A 24,956-nucleotide genomic window follows, 5' to 3' on the forward strand; every position below is an offset into this window, starting at 1 on the left:
TCATAGTGATGCTCCACCCAATGAAAATACAACTGTGGGTAATGCATGTCGGAGTCTCCTTGTAAACACTTACACACAGACACAGACACACACACATAGACACACACACATACAAACAAACACACACACACACACACACACACCTACAAATTTTCATCTAACTATATTGATTCACTCATTAAGGATCACTGTTTACTCTCTGGCTTGTCACTTGACCCGACGCTGACTGGAGAAACATACCGTGAAAAGACATATCATTATATGGTGGTTGGTAATGAGGGTGTAGTGTCTCATTGTCATGTGACTGTGTGCACACACACTCAACTCAAACACAGTGTAACTCTTACATATAGCCACTGTATAGTGTCCAACCGGCCATTCGTGCGCACTTCTCCTCCAGGCAGGTTGGTGTAAAGATGACCTCAAAGCCCCAGGCTCCAGAGAGTCACCTTATACTCGGGTGTGACATTACAGCGTGAGAAAAGCATGCTGGGAAATCTCACAGGGCCGCAGAGATGCAGGCCCCAAACAGAGAGAAGAAAGAGAGACTACAGAAGAGCCCACTCACAGAGTAACCTCTTTGTATCATCTTTCTATTGAGCAAATTTCTATTGATCGGAGGAAACGCTAATTAAATCTACTTGGGAACAAAAGTACCATGTGTTGTCTCTCTCGGGCTCACTCAGTTAAATGGAATAAATAAAATAAAAGAAACATGAAAACAAGTATGACTTTGGTATGTCACATTCATTCCCACTTTTATACACAGTCTATATAGTGATTAGACAATTGGATGTTTACAATATCATCATTAGACTGAAGCTTTGAATGTGCAAACACCATACAGACTTCATTCTCAATGCTGACATAACTATCTCACCACATGTTCCATAACTTGCTTTCAAGTGTATGTGTGACTTTCCTCGGCTGATAGATATTAAACTGGAGGACTAATAGAAGATGGCTTCCTCTCCCCCTGGACCAATAAAGAAAAGCAAGAGAGATACACACCAGAAAATTGATACCTCCCTCTTGCTCTCTGCTCTATAAATATGAAGGTGTGGCCAGCATCCACTTAGCTTAGCTTAGCATAAAGACTTGGGAGACAGGGAGAAACACAGGCTATTTCTTTTTTAAAGTGACAAAATCCAAAAGCCAAACTATGAAAGATGTGCTTTAAGATGTTATAGATGTGCCACTGAATTGATCTGATGAGCATTAAAATGACTTTGCAGTCTCCAGAACCCAGCGGATCACTCATGGCAGATTCTGAACCACAGTGTTAGATAATGCTCTGAATCACCAACACCAAAACAACTAATGAGGGAACATGTTTTAGAAAGGTAACAACCAATCATCCAGTAAAGTTTCAGACACTTGGAGAGTCAGACATGTAGACTTTTATGGAGGACATATGCATTTGTGCACTTGATCTATTATACCTATCGCTGTATTTTGTACTCTGCTTGCATAAATCTGCATTGTTAACATTAACCTGTAACAGCAAAGTCAATAAAGCCAGTTTGAATTCAAATAGATCCAAATAAGACAGAGTTCTCAGCTGGAGGCATGCTGAGGTGCAGGCCAGGATTTCTCTGCTGCCCCGGACTCTGCCTGGACCTGCAAACCTGTTCAATGGCTGCCAGGTGGGGGGAGGGAGGGAGGATGGGGAGAGAGAGGCTGAGTCAGTAGGACAGAGGAATAGAGAGAGAGAGGGAGAGACAGAGAGAGAGATAAAGAAAGAGAGAGAGAAAACGAGAAAGGGAGAGAAAGGAGAAGGAGGTTGGGTGTGGTAAGATGCCTTGAGCACATTCCGTGGAGTGGCCGCGCCCTGCGTCTCAGTGCCTGTATACCTGCTACTATTTATTATCAGAGCTCGTTCACGTTAGCAGACCTTCTCTGTTGACACTTCTGTCAAATCCTTTCACACACTCAAAATACTTTGTGTTTTATTGCACTGTCATAGTCGCCTGCATGCAAACTCTCGCTTCATATCTCTGTCACACAGAATGTTGCACATTTGCATGAATAGAAAAACAGGCACAGAGAGACCTTGGAAACATGGGCCCTAATATGTGTGTGTGTTTGTGGTTGTGTGTGTGTCCAACAACTCAGTATGAAATAGGTGCTCAGGCAGACATTCAAGCAGCGGGCACGCCCGTAGGAGCAGGACTGAACACAGTCACACTCCCAAGAGTATGAGGGGGTTGTTATCAGAGGCCATGAACAAGGTGTGTTCTGTCTGATAGACACGTTTCAGGACAAAGGACAATCCAAATAAAGTGCAAACACACTGGTGTACATTTTTACCCGTATTACAGCTTGTGTTCGTGTAAGGATTGGTGGCGTGTTATGAATCACACACAGTAAAGGTGATTTAGAATGACACAAGAGAAGTTGTCAAAAGAAAATGAGGGGAGAGTTATTGAGTTTGAGAAGTTGTTTTTCTTTATATTACACAATCACGTCAAATAATCATGATTATTTTTGGCCCAAATTGTGAGAACAGTCTGCTAAATCTAGTACAAATACTGGTTTCTATACTTGCACTGGGACATCGAAGACCAGCAGTTGAACCCTGGATCTACTTGACTTGCAAAGTGTGTTCATGGACATTAGCCATGGGCTTCCCAAATCCAGCCCTTATAATTAAAGGAAGGAGAAAGTGAGCCGTGCAGCCTGCAGCGAGGAGGCAGGCTTTGCAGAGGATTCATGTACAGCACAAAAGGAACTGTCGGAGTCCTGCTGATTCAGCACAAATGTTTTGCTGTGGAGAAAAAACAATTGGTGACGGATTTACACAACGTCTGAGACAGAAATGTGACCTGAAAAATATGTTTTCAGAGACAGATGTACAACTAATGAGGAGCAGGATCCACTTTGGGTACAATTGCTGTTTAAAGTATAATGGAAACTGGCCAAATAGTTTTTTGTACAGTCATTAAGTCTGAAGAAAACTGACTCAGTATGTTCCTTATATAAGAATATCCATCTAAAGTCGCTAAAATGAGACAATATTACCTACGATAGGCTACTTGCCTTACCTGAACAGGTATAGACAAACACTACAAACTACAATTAAAAATTTCCAGCAATGATTTGGGAAATTGTGCATATTTGTTATTGTGAATCCAATTTTGCATTTCTAAGTGACAGATTTGTGTTATTTCCTCATTCACAAATCGTGCCGTGCAGCTTGAACCTGGTGCCTGATGCTGATAATCCTCTAGGGACTCAAGACTCAACAGGAGTTCAATGTCAAACAAACCATACATAAGTTCACAGCAGGGATGACATGTTTGTCAGGGGAACTACAGTGAACCCATAATCAGTGCAAACACGGCGGTCAACATAGAGAACAAATATCTCTTGGTTACGTAATTTAAACCAGAAAAATGTGCAAATGGCCAGGAACAAACAGCCCTACACATGATTGTCTACCTCTTATAGTAGAAATATGGAAGAGCAAAATAAGTGGTCTGATCACCTAAATAATGTATTTATCAATTCATTTTAATCTGTAATCCACAACCACAACAAATTGTAAAGGGCTCTTCCTTGGCCCAGGCCCCATTTGGGGGCGGCTGTGCCTCAGGAGAGAGAGCAGATCATTCACCGACCATGAAGGTTCGGTGGTTCAATCTCCGGCTCCTGCAGCCCGCATCCAAAGTGTCCTTAGGCAAGATACCAAACCTCAAATGGCTCCTGATCATTATGCTGACAATGAACGAATGTGCGTGATAGTAAAAGCACATAGTAGCACCGAAGCTGCTTTCAGACATGCACTGACCTCCGGAGATTCTCCGCACTTTTTCTGGGGAAATGTGAAAAGCAAATGTCCAATTGAGAGAATCCGGTTTATCTGCAGACTTCCTCCACCGGGTCCCCTAGTATAAAGTCGGCAGAAAGTCGGGAGAATCCGATGTCAGTAAACAATGAAAATAAATAAAAATAAAGCAAATATCTTTGATTATATAAAAACAGTAAATTGACCAAGTTGGCAATCTTGTTGGTGGATATTGGTTGAGCCAGTTTTTACGTAACCCTGCCGACAAATGGCCCAACAGACTGGCAGCATTGAACATTCAACCTTTTTGCACGACCAGGCCAAAAGTGCTGGGACAAAACAGTGTAAAGAGTCAGTGGGTCGAGGGGTAAACCTCTAATTTACTAGAACATGATTGGCTCGTAGCCCAAGCTGTCACATCCAAAAGAAAGAGGTCTCCTCCAACTCCTGCTGGAGGAAACACCGAGCAGCAGCCCTGACATAAAGGCCAGCACATTTGAAATATGCCACTGGGAGTGAACTTCCAATGGGTTCGTTGTTTCCAGTGATGCTAGGGAGGAGTCTCACCGGTGGGAAAGCCCTGCCTTCACAGACAGGAGCCTGCGCCCTCTTCTTCCTCTTTCAGCTTCGTGCTTCTAGTGGCGGCGGCTCCCCGAGGTTCCCACACCGCCGAGTGAAGCGCTCCGGGCCTGCAGCTCAGGAGACACTGGTGCCGGTGGAAGGCTGCACACACACTTCGGGGGGTCAGGGCGGGAGATCCGACCCCGATCCGAGGAATGTGACGCAAGGACGCAGGCGACGGAGGGAACGAGACGCGCACCGGCAGTTTCACCAGAGAAGGCGACACCGAGCTTCTCAAGACACAAACACAAAGAGTGGACGAGTTCTGCAGCAAAGTTCCGGGAGGTACGAGGTGGAAGTAAAGAGGAAGTGTGCAACCTGGGATAAAGACGTTCTATCACTATCTATTCCTCTCTATACTGTTATATATTATATTATAGTTGTGTTACAACCACTATTCTATTCTATACACAGTAGACTATCCTTCTGTCCTGATCTAATCAAACAAACACGATTCTATTCTATTCAGTTCTGTTTTGTTCTGTTCTATTATATTATATTTTACTCCATACATACAGACTATCCTCCTGTCCTATTCAAACAAACACTTTACTGTTCTGATCTATTTTATTCTGATCTGTTCTATTCAGTTCTATTCTATTCCATACATGCAGACTAGCCTCCTGTCCTATGCAATCAAACAAACATTGATCTGTTCTGTTCTGTTCTATTTTATTCTGACCTGTTCTATTCAGTTCTTTTCTATTCTATTCTATTCAATACATGTAGACTATCCACCTGTACTGATCTATTGTTTCCTGTCTTCCTTGAGTCTCTGCTAAAACTGTGTCCTGCTCTCTTCTACTCCACTGTATTTGATCCTCTTCCAACTGTCATTATCATGTCTGTTCCATTCTTTCTCTATCTGTCACTCCGGTAATGTGAGTGGTGAGCAGGTGACTCTCCTCATAAGCAGCCTGTTGTTTTCGGAGGACTAAGTCCCCCAGGTATCTGCTGCGAAGAAAAAAAAACCTGATGAGCATTGTTGAAACAGACTTAAACACACAGAAGGCTCCATGTTGGCTGGCTCCGACAAGCTGTGCTGCCCACTTTCCACAGTGCTCTGAAGACACTGAAGGGGGGGGGGGGCTGGGAAACTGCCACTTTGAGAAATAACATGGTTTGAGACTGAGGAGGGCTTTGTCTGTGTTGTGCTGCAGGGGAGCCGTGGGTGGTGAATTGTGCTTGAAAAGGCACGGACACTTTTACAAGCGTGTGCAATGGCTCGGTTGCACAATGCTATGTGCGCCAACCTGAGGATAAATGGTGGTATAATATCCATCCCTGGCTTTCTACTCATACTAAGCTGAACAAGGAGGAGAAAAAGAAAGCTGCTGTCGCTCAATAGGCTCTGATTATAACTTTACAAGGAAAAAAGATAAAAAAACTGACTTAAACGCAACATTTTAAAAGCTGTGCGGAAATTCATTCAGTGAGTCACTGAGATGGAATAGACCAACATGTGTTTATAATTTGGAGGGAAAAGTTTTTCGTGCCAGCTGTTCTTGTGGTGCATGTGAGCTGCTTATTAGAGATTTCACCCTGTCACACCATCCATATGGCCAAGGCTGCAGCCCCGTTCATTAAGGGGTCAGCATCTCTTTAGAATCCTGCAAACAATATTGAATGGAAAGCAATGTGAAAGCTATTTTGCTTTCCTTTATGCTCGAGCTGACCGCAGTCATTTAGGCATTTGGAAAAAGTTACGAGAGGACGTCAGTGGACCTGTTTTTCTTGCACTGCTGCTGGTTAGAAAAAAGGGAGGATACACTCCAGCGTGTGTTTTCACACATGCGCCATGCATTCGCCTGACATTGAGCTGTCATTTGTGCGGCATTCAGTGGACGCACTGATGTTGCTGCTGCTCTGTTTGCTCTTATCTCATGTTTGTGTGCGTGTTAATCTAACCTGTAGCATCAGGACACAACTGTCCCCTCCTTCCAAACCTGTTCTCAGGTATTTTAACACCGAATTATCACAAAAAACAAATCGACTGAAGGGGAATGCCGGATCAATCTAAGTGTTTGTTTAGCAAGGTGTGTTCAGATATGTGTGTGACGGAGAGAGATCGGTGAAAACTGTTTTTGGAAAAGTTTGCGCCTCCTCAGGCTTAATTCTCCCGATTCACATGTCAAGACATTACACTGTTCCTCCCTCACCTCTCCTCAAGTCTGAGTTTTTGCAGGAATGCTGGGAATGAGCCGTTATCACGCTCGGTGAGCAAACCTTGGCTGCATCGGAATATTGGATTTATCAGGCACCAGTATCTGCAGTTGGTTGCCGCCCACCTGTCCTGAGGCAGTTTAGTGTTTCAATGCGGTTTAGTGTTTATGGGCTCGTCCTTGTGCGGGCAACAGAAAGTTTCATAGCTAAAGGTGGAACGTAGAGAGAGCGAGAGGAAGATCTCCACCGTCGTGTGCCCCTCTCAGTTAGATTCAGTTGCTATAATAACAAACAAAGCAGACCTATTTGTTTGAATATCCAACCTGTCGGCCAGGTGAAATACAGGAAGTCTGCCGGGCCTCTTGCATTGGCCTCTTCTCCTTCATTCTGCTCTGACCTACAGGTCAGCCGGCTGAATAAGACACCCCTGGGCTCTGCTTATTGCTGCCGTGCTCTTGAGGTCTCATATTCACCATAGGGGTGATCTGCACTGGTCCCTGACTTCCTGTGAGCTTTCCTATTTTCTAACTGAGAGACAATAGCGGCATCACTAACTGCTTCATGAACGCACACGCAGGGGTTTTCCAGCTGCTTTTGACAGGCAGGTGCACATCTCTCAGTTTCGCAGGTATGTGATTCTGTACAGATAAGTCCCCAGGCGGTTTGATTACTTTAAAATAATGAACCCAAGTGCTCGTGACTCGTAGAAACTTGGTGTGAGTCAAATGATTCCCTGCATGTGTGGCCAGCGTGGCTTCACATCCACCAAGAAACAGTGGAAAGCTGAAAGGCCCACCGCAAAGAGCTAATTACGAAGGCTAGAAATGAATAAGGAAACAGGATGTCAGCCATTTTAGCCAGCAGATGAATCAGCGCAGAGCAGTATCCCCAGGCGAGGCCGGGCTGCTGGGTGACTCACAAGACCTATGACTAAACCCGGTTGTCCCAGGGATTGCAGGTCGGGACTTGGGCCCTTTGCAGATTGCCAAAGAGTGTGTGGAAGTTTAGAAAAACATGTCATACACAGACACTTTTAAAAGTATGTAATATCTTAAAAAACTGCTTGTCAAACTCCAACTCAGACCCCGGGTCACACACACACACACACACACACACAATTATGTCGTCAGTCAGCCACAGTTCCTGAGACATTCCTGTGCATTTGCCTGGTGATTATCTACGCAGTCAAAAAAATCCCTGTTTTGACAACCTGCTGCAATTGTCAAAAGATACCAAGGTAGATTCTTTGCTAAGTATCTTAACCAGCAGAATTGCACACGTCCAGTTTGGTTTGTTAACCCCTCAGATGAACCGTCCACTGTGCAGCTGCCAGGACCACATGTAATATCAGTGAGGGGTTGTCCTGGTTGGCTCAGTTGATGGTGCATAACACCTTGGTGCTGATAGGTCGGTTTCACCACTTGGCAGCCATCTTTATTGTCATGTTCAGGATAACAAGGTCAGGCCCCTATATCCAGGCCAGCAACACCAAACAAACCTATGTTCATGCTGATGCTGTTTGCACCAGCATGAGGTTTAAAACACTCTCTTCTCCACTGGTTACACTTCCACTACGCAGGTGCAAGGTGTCACAAAACCGGCCTCTTTTACGATTAATCTGTAATTAAATTTAATGTCTGATGTTTTTTTTATATACAGTTTATACATCTCACTTTTCTTTGTTCTCCTCCTCTTCCTCCCACTAAGCCTCAATCGTTAAAACAGTTACCAACTTCGACTGCTCGCTTGCATCAGGAGAACAACACGGCCATCTTGCCATGTTTCTTTGTTCAACAAGCGATTGGCTGTTTTACGAAAAGGGGCGAGACATAGTTTTCTCTGGAGCTCGACTTGTTTTTCTCACCGGGACTTTGTTTTACTGTCGGTGATGTATCTCATGAGTTTAATCCTCTTGACATGATATGTCACGTGCCTTACTGGAGCAGTCGTCCCTCATCTCTGCTAGGATTAGTGAATCCTACACTCACCCTGCTCTCTAATCCACACAAACAATCACACATTCATAAATTATTACGCAGCAGTGTTCCTTTCAATCCCTTAATTACATTCAAGTGATGATGACATAACTAGTGACAAACACATCGTTCTCTCCTCAATCAAACTTTTGGCCATAACTGACATATTTTTGGCACATGGGCCTGAGCAGCAGCTTGAAGCTAGACGCACCAGCGTGACCAGTTCTCTGATCGAAGATACGAGAGAACCTGTCTTTACAGTTCTTCGTGCCGTTCCCTCCTCTACCTTCACGTGGCTCTTTTCTCTCACTTGACTTTCTTCTTTCTCTTCCTCCCACATGTATGGCCCATCTTTAATGTGGTTTTCTCAAAAAGCCAGATTGAATTTCAGTTAATTCAATAGGACCGGATATTTTATTGCTGATTAAAGTTTTAATGTCATCAAATTAAACTGCATGTATGAGGCCGTGAATGAGAACTTAGTCAATTTAACGTGAATCACAGTCTTACTATAAAATAAAAATATATAAGATACCAATCACGATGCATTGCGCAATAATCTCAGAGGTTTTTTTTGTTCTTTATTATTGTCTGGTGTCATCAAGTCAAACACATGTTGTGAAGTTATTTTTGATACAAACAATTTCTATGATGCATTCACGTAGTATTAATGACATTTATAGAAACAAACCACCAGCCTCCCAGTAGAATACAGAAAACAGACATGACACTGCTGGAGTGTGATCATGAGGTGTTGTTTACTGGTGAAGTTGTGTGTGATAATTATTCACCTAATGAGTATTCGTTAAACTGACTACACAGGCTTTGTGACAGAGACAATGGACACTTTGTGTATGAGGTCAGGGGTAACCTGTCTGTTTGTGTATCCTTAAACACAAATAGTTTCCTTCCTCTCGTTGCCTGAAAGAAATTTTGTTGAAATATGAATGTATTTTGTTTAATGTCATAGACAGAGGAGTTCAGAGTATTTGCAGCGACTAAAGCAGTATGACTTGAACATGGAAATATTGTATTGTTGTAGCTTTGACATTCAAGAATACTATATGGTATTTCTCTGAACCACAAAAACTGTCTGTGCAGCATTGGGGTCAATTCCTTGTTCATTAACCTTTTCCTGTTGTCTGTATTTTTTTGCACAGGTTCAAATTCCTCTTCCCTTACCTCACTTTATCTGAATCCCCCCCTTGGGTAAATTTCAACCATGACACACCGATCTCAGTGTTCGTCCATAGGCGACAACCCCCTGGATCCGAACTTCCTGCCCCCCCACTACCGTGAGGAGTACCGCCTAGCTATCGATGCCTTAATAGAAAACGATATACAGGTAAGACTGCAGTTTCCATATTGTGCCTTTTATTGGTGTATGATAGTCTTAAATGAAATGCCATGTTAGAATTTATGATGTGATCATTTTGATTGTGTCTCCGGTCACACCAGGGGTACTTTGAGTTCCTCCAGAGCGCAGATGTTGTCAGTTTCTTGGCGCAGCCAGAAATTGAATTCATCAAGTCCACAATCCAGGTGCCCAGTCTTAGCTGCTCCAACTTACCAGAGTTGACATACCATGAGGGATCTCTTGTGCCCGATGGCTCCTCCGACACCTACTGGCCCATGCAGTCCGACCTGGCTGCCCCGGGGCTGGACCTGGGCTGGCCTCAGCCCAGCTTCGTTGGGCCCACAGAGGTCACGACTCTAGTCAACCCCTCGGACCCAGACATGCCAAGCATCAAGGAGCACGCCAGGAGACTCATCAAGAATGCACGTCAAGTGAGTAAAAGGGAGGGGTCAGTTGAGACGACAGACTTGCATAACCAGTTTGCTTTCAACAGGTATTCCTGATCAAAGATGGCATCTGAAGTCGAGATCAAAGTAGTGAACTTAAATAAATATTTTTCATTCATGTTTCATACTGATTGTTTTAATGTGTAGGGATGTGTACACTTCTTCTAATGTCTGATCTACGCGGATGGGTGGTAAACACACAACATAGTAAATCAACACACCAGTATTCTCTTTCTCTTTCTTATCAGTAGTACACATCAGGTGTTAACTCTTCAAAAAAAAAAGAGATTAGATAAATGGCTGCCAGTGACTCTTTAGCCGTTTTCAGACATAAACAACGCAGGGGGAGGTTTTCTTTACAGACGCGTTCACTGCAGCAACCAATTCTCCACACTATTCAGGCGGGATCAGCCAGGTGCAGCAGACAGAGACGGGAAGCGACGTATTAACTCTGCTGCGGAAATCACGTGATTTCCACACAGTCACCGGCGTCATCGCTCATCACCACAAACCTCTTTACACCTTCGTTGGTGTCTTCTCCGTGTCTGACAGCGCCTTTTCACCTAGAGATATTTGTTTTCTTTTTATTTATCGCGTGTTAGAAGCGTCAACAATCCCCCAACTCATTCACGGTGAATCCAGGGGGGGATCCCCTGCTGTGTTCTCACAACGTCCTCCCCTGGATTTCGGCAGAGACTGTGGAGCGTCTCACTCGGTAATTTTGCGTTGACACATGCACCAACTCCGGAGAAAATACAGAGGAACTGCGCAGTGCAGTGCATAGTCTGAAAGCAGCTTTTGTTTGTTTAATCTTGCTTTTTATCTGCCACTGCCACCACTCCCTTTCAGAGGATTTTCCTAAGTGGTTGGCCTTTGGCTAAATTAAAAATGAAATGAAGCCACAATGTATGCCAAACATCACGAGCAGTCAAACCTGTCGGTGTGGTGGGTCATGTTGCTGTCCTTCCTCCATGTCTGTCTGTGTCTGGATTTCAGGTCTGACGCTTTTACTTTGGACAAAATTTACGAGGGTATCAATTACATGCACAAAGTGAAGTGTTTCAAAATATACACAGAAGACAAACAGCTTCTTAGAGACAGGAGTCATTAATCCTACAAGCCCAGGTTTGGTACATAAATTTCAAAGTGATTGCCTTGCTGATGTTCTAAAATTTTTTTTTCGACTGCGTCAATATTTCCAGTTCACTGGAAAAAATAACTAAGTTGGTGAATGAGTTGTGCTTTCAAATGTAAGTTATTTTTTGTAAAAGTTTACAAAACTTTTATTTAAGTTGGTAAATCATTTTCTTTTATTGGCAAAACGTACAGAGTCTAACTTCTCTCTGAAATTAAAACAAAGAAAAAATAAATAATACATTTAAAGACGAGGACTAAGGGCATCTTAAATCCTACATTTAATCTGTGTTTCTGACTCATTCGGCAGCCGGACACACTTGTATCATTCTTTCTACAGTGGAAATTAATACTTTTGTACAAGTTCCCACTAATATCTTGCACTTGTAGGTTGCTCAGCATTCACTTACTGTCCAGCTGATCCCAAAACAGCTTAATGAGGTTAAGACTTTGCTGCTGGGACCTTTTGAAGTCACCATGTCGTTCTTCTCTTCTAATGTTTGGGGTCATTGTGTCGCTGCAGGCTGAAGCCCTGACCGACCAGTCTGAACAACCAGTCTGTCTCCTTTGTGTCTCGTCTTTGTCCTCACAACACTACATCCCACAGGATTGTTCGGATAATGCACCAGAGGGTGTAGTAAAATGGTTTTGTCCGGCACTGCCTCAGTACAGAGGGGTTGTTATTCACTAACAAATGTTGGGGCACCTGTAGGAATTGTTTGCATTAACTTTCAAGGCAATCAATTTGTTATTCCTTGAAAAAAGGCCCAATCTCTATGAAATCTACATAATGTTTCAGTTGTTCATCTTAACCTTTACTGTTTATCGCAGTTAACAACTTACCTTTGTACCTTTATTCACTGGACTTAAACTGCTGAAATGCCAATAAAAACTGGAAGAACTGGGGTGTTGTAAAAACATATGACTGATACTGTGTTTTGCTACAAGGTGTTATTCATGGCTTATAAAGGGCTAAACATAATTGTTTAATCTTTGTGAAGAATGTCGTAGACCTGTATATGCTTTATTTTGTAAATGAATAGCCAGAAGACAAAGGACCATATTATACTGAACAAACCTTGACTGGTTTGTTTGCTCTTCTGTTTCAGGTTATTGCCGTGGTGATGGACATTTTTACTGACATTGACATTTTTGCTGACCTCTTGGATGCAGCAGCTCGCCACGTTCCTGTTTACATTCTGCTGGATGAGCAGGAAGCCCATCACTTTTCATCTATGGTCATCAACTGCAAAGTCAACCTGGACTTAATACATGTGAGTTTGGCTTCACGTAACAATTTGTCAAAAGATTTTACAAATACCTGGCAATCCTGTGGCTTTTATTGTTATTTTTACTAACTTGGAACACTTCATTTTTACTAAGGCTTGTATACATGATTGGTTTTATAGATGATGCGTGTCAGGGTTGTGGCGGGAACGACCTATTACTCTCGGACAGGCAAATCATTTAAGGGACAAGTGAAAGACCGTTTCCTGTTGGTAGACTGTGGGGCTGTAATCACTGGGAACTACAGGTGAGTCAGTTAATTGTGCTAACAATGAGTCTACTCAATTGCCAAGACTACCATGCGCTTCATTCTGTAACACAACTTGTCCTCTGTTAGTTTCATGTGGTCCTATGAGAAGATCCACCGCTGCATTGCCCACCTCTTCCTTGGGGAGCTGGTTTCCACCTTTGATGAAGAGTTCCGCATCCTCTTTGCTCAGTCAGAGCCTATAGTCATTGACCCTTCAGATGGAGCACTTACGAAACCTGACCCCGGCAGTTACCTTGGTAGCCAGTTCGGTTTGAAGAGGACCCAGTCTTTGCGTAACCCAATAGGTTTCCGTAGGCAGCCTGAGCTTCCTTCTGCATTCCCCTATGGAGATTCTGATCGGAACCTTGCACTTCCCTTCCGGAGGAACGACCCATTTCGTCATACCGTTGAGCCTGGTGCAGGAATTACAATTGGGAAGTATTCTCAGCAACAGTTTCGTATGCAGCAGTCCTTCCTGGAGCAGGGAAGATCCATAGTTTCCAAGCAGATGGAGACGAGTGCCACTGGCTTCAAGAGGCACAGCTATGCAGAGGGAACCCAGGAAAGCTACACATCTTCAAGGCAATACATGAAGAGCAGGGTCATGAATAATCTGGATGAGACAGACTTTCACAGGTAGTCGCACTTTAATACCTGTATTTGATCAATTCACAGTCGTTCTCTTATGTGAGCACAATTAATAATCATACAAATAACAATAACTGTAATTTCTTTACAGGGAGCATACCCAAAGTAGCCATTTCTACAGTGAAGGGCCTGGGCCAGGTTCTGGCTACGGACACTACGACAGACTCCAAAAGGGTCCTTCACACCTCTCCGTTGACCAGTATTCAAACTCAAGCTATCGCTCAGATCAGGAGCCTCCACCGGGAAACTATGGCCAAGACTACTTTTCATCTGAGGACTTGATAGGATCAGAGGGTCACCAGAGGCCTCCAGTAGCTGGAAGATATGGAGGAGGCTCTGCCCATAAGAGGCCAACAATAGGTCAGGCTTATGCCTGCCAGAGCTCACCTACACAGCCCCACATACCAGAAAAGAAACAGTTTTTCAAACAATCTGATCAAGAGCAGGATCAAGATCCAAGTGTTAGGCAGGGCCTAAGGAGTTGGAGAATCCACTCCTATCTTAGTGCGTATGAGGACGGAGGAGAAGAAGGCCTGCCTCAACCACTGGGGCCTGATGCATTTGAAGATCAGCAGCCCACCGCTGCTGCGGAAAATTCAGGTCCTCGCTTTGGAATAAAGGTGCCACCTACAGTTCCTTCAAAGCCAAGACCAGAGATCTTGAGACCACGCTTTGGAAAGCCCAAATTACCTGAGAGCAGCAATAACGACTCAACAACAAACAAGGATCCGCAACCCTCAGTCAGTGACTTGAAGCCATATGCACCGGAGGTGGGGAGAGATCCACAGAGGGCAAAGGAGGTGGGTGTGGATGTTGAGGTGAAAGAGAATCCAGATCTCTTCCTGTCCAAACACGAATCGTTTCGTTCACGTGTCAATCCACTTCTTCAACGTAGCTCTCGTCTCCGTTCTTCGCTAATTTTCTCATCTTCCAAAGCTGAGATGCACAGTGGTAGCCTGGGATTCAAACCAGCCACAGAGGAAGATGAGGAGTTAGACAAAGTGCGCACCTCCTCGATTGTGGCCCAGATCCTTGAAAAGAGAAGGTCATTGTCTCGTGAGCCTTATGAATGGAGGAAGAAGGTTGAGGAAAAAGATCAGGAGAGGGAGAAAGAGAAAGAAGAAAAGAAGAAGAAAGAGGAAGAGGAGAAGGAGATGCGATTGAAAGCTGAGATTAAAGCAAAAGAGGAACTTCAGAAACCAAACAGGGATGTAAGGACAACGACGACCAATGAAAGATCTGAAGTCACAACATCATCATCGCTGAATGTTAACGACCCGGCCAGTCGACTACAGTATTTCAAAGAATTGGCTGCCAAAAGAAAAGCTCCGAAGATGGACACAGAAGCAGCACTAAAAGCCCCAGAGCCGGCTGAAAAGAAGCCAGACCTCTCTGAAAAACTTCCGATAAAAACGACAAAAATCTCAACTGTCTCTGTCAACTCAGCAGAACCTGAACCAAAGAAGCCAGACATCTCCGCAAAACTAGCAGAGCTGGCTCGCAGACCCTCATTTAGTTCCTTAAAACCTTCTATAATCTCTCCCAGGCCTTTTGTCCGCCTGACTACTCCAGAGACATCTCAAACCCAGAAAGAGGAGAATGGCTCAGAGGGTCAGAAGAAGGATTTATTCAAGTCACTAAAGCCTCTTCCTTCACCGAAGCTCTTCAAAAGGGATCAGCTGAAATTCAAAGGACTGGGCCAACGTCGCGTCTCCAGTGGTGAGGAGGTTCTGACCACAGACGCCACAGATGCAGAGAAGAGTGAACTTAAAAAGATCCGCTCTCAAAGTTCTTCAACTCTAACGCACGGTGATTCCAAGGACGGTCTCCATAAAGTTATGGGATCGAATACATCCATCAATACACTCGGCGAGGGAAAGGGTGAGGGTAAAACACTGGACTTTCTCAAGAAGCAGACACAGAGGCTAAAGGGTTTCCTTGGGCCGAAGGAAAAAGATAAGAAATCCTCAGGAGATGATAAGGGCATGAGCATAGTCAAAGAGGTCACTGGAGATGCAAGCACAAAGCAGAGTTCATCAGCTCATGGCACAGCATCTACCACTACCGACCAAACTACGGCAAATCACAAGACATCGACGGGGACGTCAGGCTCATCCCGGTACCAGGCCCCGGGCAGCTCTGTTTTGTTCAATAGCAACCTGCGAGACGACACCAAAGTCATTCTGGAGCAGATCTCGGCCAACAGCCAGAAACACCGTCAAGAGCGGGAAGAAACACAAGCAGACAGAGATAAAAATGCCGCGGAGAAGGCGCTGGAGAACTCCACAAAGAGGAATCGATTTCTGCGGCCGGCGGGTAACGTCCAGGAGCGGGAGGGATTGCTGAAGAGGATAGAGAGTCTGAGGAAGGAGAAGAAGGTCTACAGCCGCTTTGAGGTAGTCTATCACATCAAGGATGATGTTTGTTGTGTGGAGGGATAGGGTAGAAAGAAATATGACAAAGTTTTTGTAACAGACTGAATCATGTTACAAAAAAAAACACATAATCGAAATATAGACAAAATTCAGTTTTACTAGAATTAATCTATTACAGCAGTATAGTATTTGGTGCTATTTGAGTCAAATGTGAGAACAATGTCTATATTAATTTTGCCATTGAACTCAGAATTTAAGCAAGTTTGCAAAAATAAATGTTTATGAGAAAACTTCTCATGTTTTTCAATATACGTTTTTTGTAAGTAATGGCCTACGAATGTTTGACACAGTGTCGGGTTATAAGCTGTGAAAAGAGATTTTGGTGGACGAGCTAATGTTCATTGTTTAATATATGCAGATATCATTGTTATAGATTATTACATCACTTTAAATTGAGCATTGTGATTTGGTTAAAGTGTCACTAACCTGAGCAGAATTTCCTCTGACACCCGACAATAATGTCAATAACGAGGAGGTGGAGGTTAAAGAGAGACAAACGTGGGTTCATTCTCTGTGTCATTTACTGTTATACCTGTTGTTCTGTTAACAGATGGGGAACAACCTGGGTTAACGAAAGATGGAGGAGCGGCCCTTTTAAATGGAAACTATTTATGCACGATGATCAAAAAGACCCATTGTCCATTTGTGCCAGCGACACTATCAAAGTACCTCTGTGGCTCAACACTGCAGCCTCTCCTGGATTTTCACATTGAGTAGTAAAACTTGAAAAGACTACACGCATGTACAAAAATGCTGAAAACAAACTAAAGTCATTGAGTTTGGAATGTGCCCATTTGCCAAGACTGGGTACGACTTCAACCTTATATGGTGAGAGAGAGAGAGAGACGAGCCACTCCACTTTCATACTGGCTGCACGGGCTGATGTTGCATCTACCAGGAAAAAGGTTGGGCATTTTACATGTAACTGAGCTTGTATGAACGTGACAGAGGGAGTCAGAGGGTGAGGGAAAGATAGTACATATTGTACCCTGGAAAAGAAAATAGATACTCGTCAGTCAAAAAACATCAGCAAATCACTGCAAAAGTGCGGCCCCAGTGTTGTGTGTTTCTGTATGTGTAAGCGTAACTGGGACTTGTTTGAACCTGAATGTAAGAGACTGGATTCACCATGTGCCAATAACCCAACGGGGGCTATTACCATTTTTAACCCAGCCAAGAAAGTAAAGAACAGGGTATGAAGACAAATTCAGTAAGAGTTGATGAAGGGTGAACATTTAAGGGCAAGTATGTGGAATTATAAAGTGTGAGACCAAAGCAGAAATGGAGAAAATGTGTTTCTAATGTGTAAATCCAATGCTGAGGCAGCAGCAGTAGTCGTTTTTGATTGAAAGCCTCTGATGAACCTTCTCCTCTCAAGAGTGCGTTGTGTACCTTTCTATTAAGGCGTGGACCCACTTCTCAGGGTCCAAAGTGTCAAGTAACCATTTAGAGAGGGAGCCTCAGAGCTTGCATCGAGGGAGGGGGGTTAAAATAATGTTTGTGTACCAGTCTTTGTCTCATGCAATGTAAATAAAAATATTGAGTACTTATCTGTGACATGAATCTGTGTACAAAAAAAGAAGAAAATTTTTACATTTTTCAATGCTGTGCCCCTGCTTATCTTTCTTTCCTGGACTTTAGAGTTGGTCATCATCTCTTAGGAAAGGAAGAATAAAAGTCCAGGTACATTTGCATACTGGAACAGGGCCATGCCTCCTTACATAAGACGTTCAGCTTCTCAGAACTACGCCCTGCACAGGACTTTTAACTCCTTTGTTGGTCACACTGTTAAACCAAAGATTTACTTTTACTATGGTGCAGTTCCCAGGCGGCCCAACAGCTCATCGAACCATGTTGCGGCGTGTTTCTCTACTGTAAATCAGAAGCTAGGAGGATCTATTTCTATATTAACACTTCAGGGGGTACATTATTTTCCATGCAGGATTATATTGTACATGCAGTATTTATATAAAAAGAGCTTGTGGATATTATGAATAACAAACTTGATTAAGATCACCATTGCTGTAACTATCAATGTGCCTTATGTCAGTTTTGAACTGTAAGCATGTGGTCTTGGCTGTAAAAAGTAATTCATTAAGGGAAATCAATTGTACAGGGTAAATGTGTTTTTAAAACCTCAGAGAGTATTACATTGTATTTGAAATACTGCAAAAAGTGTTTTATTAAATCTTTTTAAATCTGTCTAAACTGAAATTGAATGTGGCTTAGTACACTTGTGCACAGTAGGCAAGTGTGTTGTATTGAATGGCTTCACTGTTGTTTATAAGATACATTAAATAAGGCGATTTTAACAAAAATGCCTCAACACTTAAAAATTGTTTTTTTATATATATGAACACCTGTGTATTCTATCAATACCAGGATACAACTACTGGCATATATCTACCTGGAAGAACTACTGACTGGTCACAGAATGTAATATTTCCCGTTATAAAATCCATTAACACATGAAATTCTAATATATTCAAACAACAAACTGGATCTAAAAACAAGCACATGCTTTACAGAACTGTTGATATAAAAGCAGTAACTACTATTCTAACGTCACAGGAATAAATAGAGTTAAGTAGGTAAACATGTTAATTGGAGGTCAGTGGTATAAATCCTACAGTTTTCAGTGGGGATACAACAAGTCACCATTCCCTCTGATTCACTAAATGCACCAGTGCACATGTAGTCTTACTGCTCCACAGCCACTGCAGCTGTTGCTCCTAACTGCTTCTGTTTCCTCACATCCTCAAGCTCCTCCTCGAGGTGGAACAGCTGAGCCAACTTCAGCTGCTCTACGAGAATCACAGAACCAGACCACGTCAAACAGACTGGAAACAGTTAATACTAAATGCATATTGATTGCATGTTCACTTACAGAAGACGGCATGGATATTGAGCTGGTACTTACCAGCTGATATCAGTTGACTTTTTGTGCTCTCGATACTCTGTATTTCATCTGGGAGCCTTTCTGGAGACTACATATCAATTTGAAGGACAGCGGAAATTAACAATTCACATTTTCGTTGTTTTATTTAAGGTATAATAAAGCAGAAGGCACTACTCATTTTACAAAAACTTACAAAGATAGAGTGCAGATTCTTATGCTGCTCTATCAGCTGATGAAGTTGCTTCTCAAACTTCATCCTGCCGTGAAAAGAAAAGGTGTAAACTTCACATATTCCAAATTATTCGATGGAACTTTCTCAAAATAAAACAATTAGCTGCACCAGACATTAAATTACCGCTGCTTCCGGAGTTTAAGTTTGAATTCCTGGATTTCACATCTGTACTGTTCCAGCAGTTCCTCACTTTTCTTGTTCTGATTTAACTGTCTGCAAAACACACACGATTAATCACCCAATGCAAAATATAAATACAATGTGTACACTACACTTAGCAAAGTTAACTATGATCATCTCAACAACTTGAATGTGTTGTTTAGGGATTACAGACACACAAATACATATATTATTTTTAATATCCAGATTGGATTGACGATATGCCACTGAATAAAAGCGTTTATTATTTCAGTTGCTCAATATCAAGCTTCAACATTATGAGTATATACTTTAGCGAGATATTCAAAAGGTTGTGATAAACAGTACAATTATTAAAGGAAATACAATTCTAAAAGCTGACACCCAATAACAGGACTGTTTTCAATAAGTCAGAATATATTAATATTTCTTCAGGAAACGTCTGACATAACGAAGCAAAAAAATAATTCAGGATGCTGCCCTCACTCGCTACTGCCATCTAGTGTTATACACCATAAATACACATTTAAGGCCTGCAAACATGGAGAAGGATCATGTTCAGACTTCAGCAGAACACTGAACCTCACTCTTCAGAGTTGAAGACATGAGATAATCATGTTAATCAGGCTGCTGCGGAGCTCACCTGACGGAGTCCTGCTCCGACTCCTCACACTGGAACTGCAGCTTCCTGCACAACTCTGAAGAAAACATTAGTAATAAATGTGCTCATACATCTATTGTTGGTGCATCTACCAAGAGATGAACGGCTTGTTTACCTACTCAACTTAAACCTTACTTAAAGGTATGACTTCTGAATACTTACTGGACTGTAAAGACTCAAATACACACAAGCAGTTTGTAACCCGTACCTTCTTTTTCTTTATGGATTCCCTCCAGTTGGTAAGCTTCAGTTTGCACTGCAAAGACAACCAAATGCCATCATACATGGCACATAACAAATTGTGTAAAGGGTCGACTTAAAGCTTCTGTCTACTTTAAAAAAACATCTCAGCAACAAAACCAGTGGGCACAATTCATGTGGCTCAGACCAAAGGATTAGATGTGATTGTGTATCTTACAAGTAGCCAGTTCTGTCTGCAATGAGTCACAGACTGATTTCAGCTCCTTGAGTTCTTCTTCCAGAATCCGTTTACCTTGAACCAAAACACATTGCAAATGAAACATGGCAACTCTTCTTAGAGTTAGATTGATATTGTTGTAATGATAACTTATTGAGTGTTCGGTGTCACATCATTTCATATTGAATATTAATATTCAAACAATCTGTTTTCAGTTAAAAATAGTGTAAATAGTGAAGTGAAATACATCAGAGTAGTATTTCACTTCTAATCAGAGTAGAACTGTCTTTTTTTTCTTTTAGACATTGTAAAAACGAATCAGAACGGATCTTGTAGGGTGTTGCAGTTCCCTACAAGATGGAGATACTAATCATATCTCATGTTTCTCCATTCATCATGATCTGATACTCTCCTTAGAGAGTAGCAGGTAAGGATGTACCTCACTGAAGATACTGGATGAATGTCGCTTGTTCCTAGATGATCTGTACGTGCAGCGACCTCACTCACGGTTCAACTCTCAGTGGGTGAGCTGAATTTGCACTGGTTACATGGGCTTCAACGTGTTTTTCTTTACACTCAGATCCTGATAGTAAGTTTATTGTGTTTTTCTTCAAAATAAAACATGGCAACTCTTATTAGAGTTAGATTGATATTTTTGTAATGAGAACTTATTTCGATTTCATTGTCACATAATTTGATATTGTTGAGTGAAGATAAAATAAAACTTTATTGATTCCCACACCAGGGAAATTCAGCAGTTTACAGCAGCAGGCAGGTCAGAATGAGGTAGGTGAGTGAATACAACTATAAAAAAGGCATTGAAGATACATTTAAGCTGAGTATGTAAACTGTTGTGGTTTGTACATAAATGTAAAAAGATATTGCAATGTGCAGTAGAACAAGTTCTTTTCAGTTAGAAATAGTGTAAATAATTCAAGTGAAGTGAAATACATAAGATTAGTATTTTACCTCTAATCAGAGTTTAAATGTTATCTTTTCTTTTAGACATTGTAAAAAAGGATCAGAATGGTTCCTGTAGGGTGTTGCAGTTCCCTACAAGACGGAGATATTAATCATATCTCATGTGTCTCCATTCATCATGATCTGATACTCTCCTTAGAGAGTAACAGGTAAGGATGTACCTCACTGAAGATACTCAATCGTCGGCACTTGTTCCTATATGATCTGCACGTGCAGCGACCTCACTCACGGTTCAACTCTCAGTGGGTGAGCTGAATTTGCACTGGTTACATGGGCTTCAACGTGTTTGTATTGACACTTAGATCCTGATAGTAAGTTTGTTGTGTTTTTCTTCAATATGCTGTGGTTTCACTTAAACCGTGAACGAAAGTGCGTGTTCATTAACATAACGGAAGCTCGACGTGCCTTGCTATTGGTGCATTTTATCGAAGACTTCATTCGAGCTCAGACCTCCGTGTTTGACGCGTTTTCACAGTGTACGATCGAGTTAAGTCATTAGAAGATACGACACGTGGTAAGTGTGGTCGGTTTGCACAGATTTTCACGTAATTCAAGAAAAGATAAGTCAACGGGACTGGGTAGCGGAAGCGGAAATGCAGCTTCGCAAAGACTAACCAGTGACAAGATAGAAATCCCACATCCCGATGTTGCTGAGTCAAAATCTCGTATTTCCGAGCCGCCGCTAGTTGAGAAGCAAACTCTGGTCATTGGCAACTCGGTCCTGAGAAACGTGAGGTTAGCGACACCAGCGACCATAGTCAATGGTATGCCAGGGGCCAGAGCAGGCGACACCGAATCTAAACGGAAGCTGCTGGCTAAAGCTAAACGTAAACACAGTAGGATTGTAATTCACGTCGGCAGCAACGACTTCCGGCTTCGTATGTCAGCGGTCTCCAAACTCAATCTTGGGTCGGTGTGTGATTTTACAAAAACGATGTCGGACACTCTCCAGGAAAGTAATGTATACGAAGACTTTCATTAGGGGTTTAGAGCCCATCACAGCACGGAGACAGCTTTGGCCAAAGTCACTAATGACCTACTAATAGCTGTTCTGTTAGATCTTAGTGCAGCATTCGACTAGAACAGTTAATTAGCATTAAAGGAACAACTAAACCAGTTTAAATCATATATTTCAAATCGATTCCAATTTGTGCAAATTAATGATGAGTCATCTGTGCACACCGAAGGTAACCACGGTGTTCCACAGGGCTCTTTGCTCGCCCTAATTGCATTCATAATATATGCATCCACTAGGAAACATTATCAGGGCAAACTCTGTAAATTTCCACTGCTATGCAGATGACATCCAGTTATACTTGTCAATCCAACGAGAACAGTTTGATCAATTAACTTAGCTTAAAGCATGTCTCAAGGACATAAGAACCTAGATGACCTTCAATTCACTCTTATTAAACTGAGATAAAACAGAGGTTATAATACTTGGCCCTAAACACCTTAGAGAAACATCATCTAATGATATAGTTGCGCTAGACGACATTGCCCTTGCTTCCAATGAAACAGTCAGGAACTTGGGAGTGATCTTCAATTTGACCTTTAATTGACACTTAAAACAAATTTCGAGGACCGCCTTCTTTCACTTGAATAATGTCCTTTCCCAAAAAGATGCAGAAAAACTAGACCACGCCTTTGTTACATCTAGACTTGATTATTGTAAGTCCTTATTATCAGGCTCCAGGAACATCCACCCTCCATGTGCACAGTTCTCTAAAGTTATATAGCCTGCCATTTAAAATATCTGATTTAATGACAATTGAATGAATCCAAAGTCAGTGAAACTCTACCTTGTTGGAGCCGCCTGAGTTTACTCATCAGTTGTTCCATTTTGGGCTCCTGTGGTTCTTCACCTGACAGAGGCGGACATAAAAACCGATAAGCCTTGTTTAAATCGTGTCATGAGTAGCCTACTTCATTCAGCTGGGACTGGTTTACCTGTTTTCGGTGGTGTAACATTAACCATGTCCTCAAGGTTGAATCCTAATGGTGAAACACAAAGAATGGTCAGAGGAGTGAAAACCTATTAGTACTTGTAGTTGAAATGTAACTAGCTAATTAGCCATTTCTTCTGTGGCCGACAGAGATCAACGCACTGCAAAAAAAGAAAACACATGCTAATAGAAAAAAACACATGCAAATTAACAAAACAACATCGATTTGACGACACATGCGCTGCAAAAAGTGACAACACACACAAATTACAGAAACGCACTGCAAAAAGCAAAACAACAACAAAAGTGACGAAACGGTCTGTAGTTCAACGCTTTGTGAAGTTCCATCACCCGTGACAAGTACCTGACTTCAATAACTTTACAAAGCATTGAACTACAACCAGGTTCATCACTCTTTTGGGTCCCCTGGAATCATTTCCGTACTCGTTTCGTTCTGTATTTGCTTGCGTTGTGGTGTTTTGACACACGCGTCGTTAAATTGTTGGTTTAGTTTTCTTAATTTGTAAGTGTTTTTTTAATTTGCAGCTAACATGCTAAACAGTTTCCTGGGCTTAAGTTAACTCACAAGCTTTTCAGCACAGCTCCAGGTTTTTCTCGGCACCGACTGAGCGACCACATGGAAACTACAGTTCATGTACCAGCGTTAGCTTCAGGCTAACAAAGATGGAAACCCAGCTAATGCTAGCTTAGCTTTTAGCTAAAACTTCTGACTTTTTCCACTAAGGTAACATAAATTGTTTAATATAAATAAGATTATAAGATACTGCCACTTACTAAACAGCTATACTTTAGCAGTAAATATGAACATTTCTGCCTCTTCTGTCTCACTGTTACCATCGTTTTGTCAAGTTCATCTTAGCAGGTGATGCTACTGAGCTGAGTTATTGAAAACTGCATCACCTAAGATTTCTTTATGCCATTTTAAATGGATGTGAATCAGGCACAGTCTTTGGTTTGTAGCTCAAGATAAATTGAAGACAACTAACCTGAAAGCGTGCTCATGTTGATCCACCTGTTTTCCTGACCTGACTCAGCGACTTCACTTCCTACTTCACCCTGAGCTGTGGCAGAAGGGAGGCGGGCAAGAGGAAGTAACGGTTGGCGCCAGTAGTTTCTAACGTGCAAAGGAAACCAATATATATTTCTTTAAAGTTGTAAAAGTTACTGGTTACAGATAAAAACTGTGACTGCAGCTTATAGAGAATTAATTATTGCTTCCAAATGTGTTATAAACAGATATGGATTTAAATCTGACTGTGATTCATTGTTACTGCTGGAAACTTAATGTAGAAAATATAAAAGGATGTTTCTTCTGAGTGGAAAGGATCATCGTCTTGTTCTTTCAGCTTGTACTTCCGCGTTTAATATATTTTTGAGCCATTAAAGCTTCTATGTTAAAGTTTGCTTATGACATGTGTGGACTTATCTACCACAATTTAAACCTGACTAGTACAGGATTTTGCAGATTTAATCTTCATTAAAGAGAGAAAAGAAAGAAAAAGAACAGAGAACAATTAGGTGTAATTAATGCAGTCTAACGCAACAGTTCTCCTTTG

The 24,956-nt window shown here is 42.1% G+C and overlaps 2 protein-coding genes and 2 non-coding genes across 5 annotated transcripts; 1 reads left to right on the plus strand and 3 right to left on the minus strand.

The window, feature by feature from the left end:
* Positions 1-4,446: 4,446 nt before the first annotated feature.
* Positions 4,447-18,318, plus strand: fam83hb (family with sequence similarity 83 member Hb). Its single transcript, XM_053446133.1, has 8 exons — positions 4,447-4,693; positions 9,708-9,892; positions 10,006-10,335; positions 12,594-12,758; positions 12,894-13,018; positions 13,109-13,657; positions 13,761-16,065; positions 16,655-18,318. Exons 2-8 carry the CDS (start codon positions 9,770-9,772, stop codon positions 16,673-16,675), a joined length of 3,618 nt encoding a protein of 1,205 aa, XP_053302108.1. The 5' UTR covers positions 4,447-4,693; positions 9,708-9,769; the 3' UTR covers positions 16,676-18,318.
* Positions 16,666-24,467, minus strand: si:ch211-199g17.9 (uncharacterized protein LOC108180085 homolog). 2 transcript variants are annotated; one of them, XM_053446135.1, is made up of 10 exons: positions 24,387-24,467; positions 23,384-23,428; positions 23,236-23,298; positions 20,453-20,527; positions 20,243-20,290; positions 20,017-20,071; positions 19,359-19,448; positions 19,197-19,260; positions 19,025-19,091; positions 16,666-18,908 (listed from the first exon to the last, which is right to left on the minus strand). In XM_053446135.1, exons 1-10 carry the CDS (start codon positions 24,400-24,402, stop codon positions 18,805-18,807), a joined length of 627 nt encoding a protein of 208 aa, XP_053302110.1. In that variant the 5' UTR covers positions 24,403-24,467; the 3' UTR covers positions 16,666-18,804. The 2 variants fall into 2 exon arrangements, with proteins under 2 accessions (XP_053302110.1, XP_053302111.1); XM_053446136.1 differs by lacking the exon at positions 20,453-20,527.
* Positions 20,770-20,902, minus strand: LOC128462257 (U8 small nucleolar RNA). Its single transcript, XR_008342344.1, has one exon. It is a non-coding gene; the product is annotated as a U8 small nucleolar RNA (small nucleolar RNA).
* On the minus strand, positions 21,473-21,605 carry LOC128462245 (U8 small nucleolar RNA). Its single transcript, XR_008342333.1, has one exon. It is a non-coding gene; the product is annotated as a U8 small nucleolar RNA (small nucleolar RNA).
* Positions 24,468-24,956: the final 489 nt, after the last annotated feature.

Source organism: Pleuronectes platessa, chromosome 18 (genome assembly GCF_947347685.1).
Source record: "Pleuronectes platessa chromosome 18, fPlePla1.1, whole genome shotgun sequence".
Classification (NCBI taxonomy): Eukaryota; Metazoa; Chordata; class Actinopteri; order Pleuronectiformes; family Pleuronectidae; genus Pleuronectes; species Pleuronectes platessa.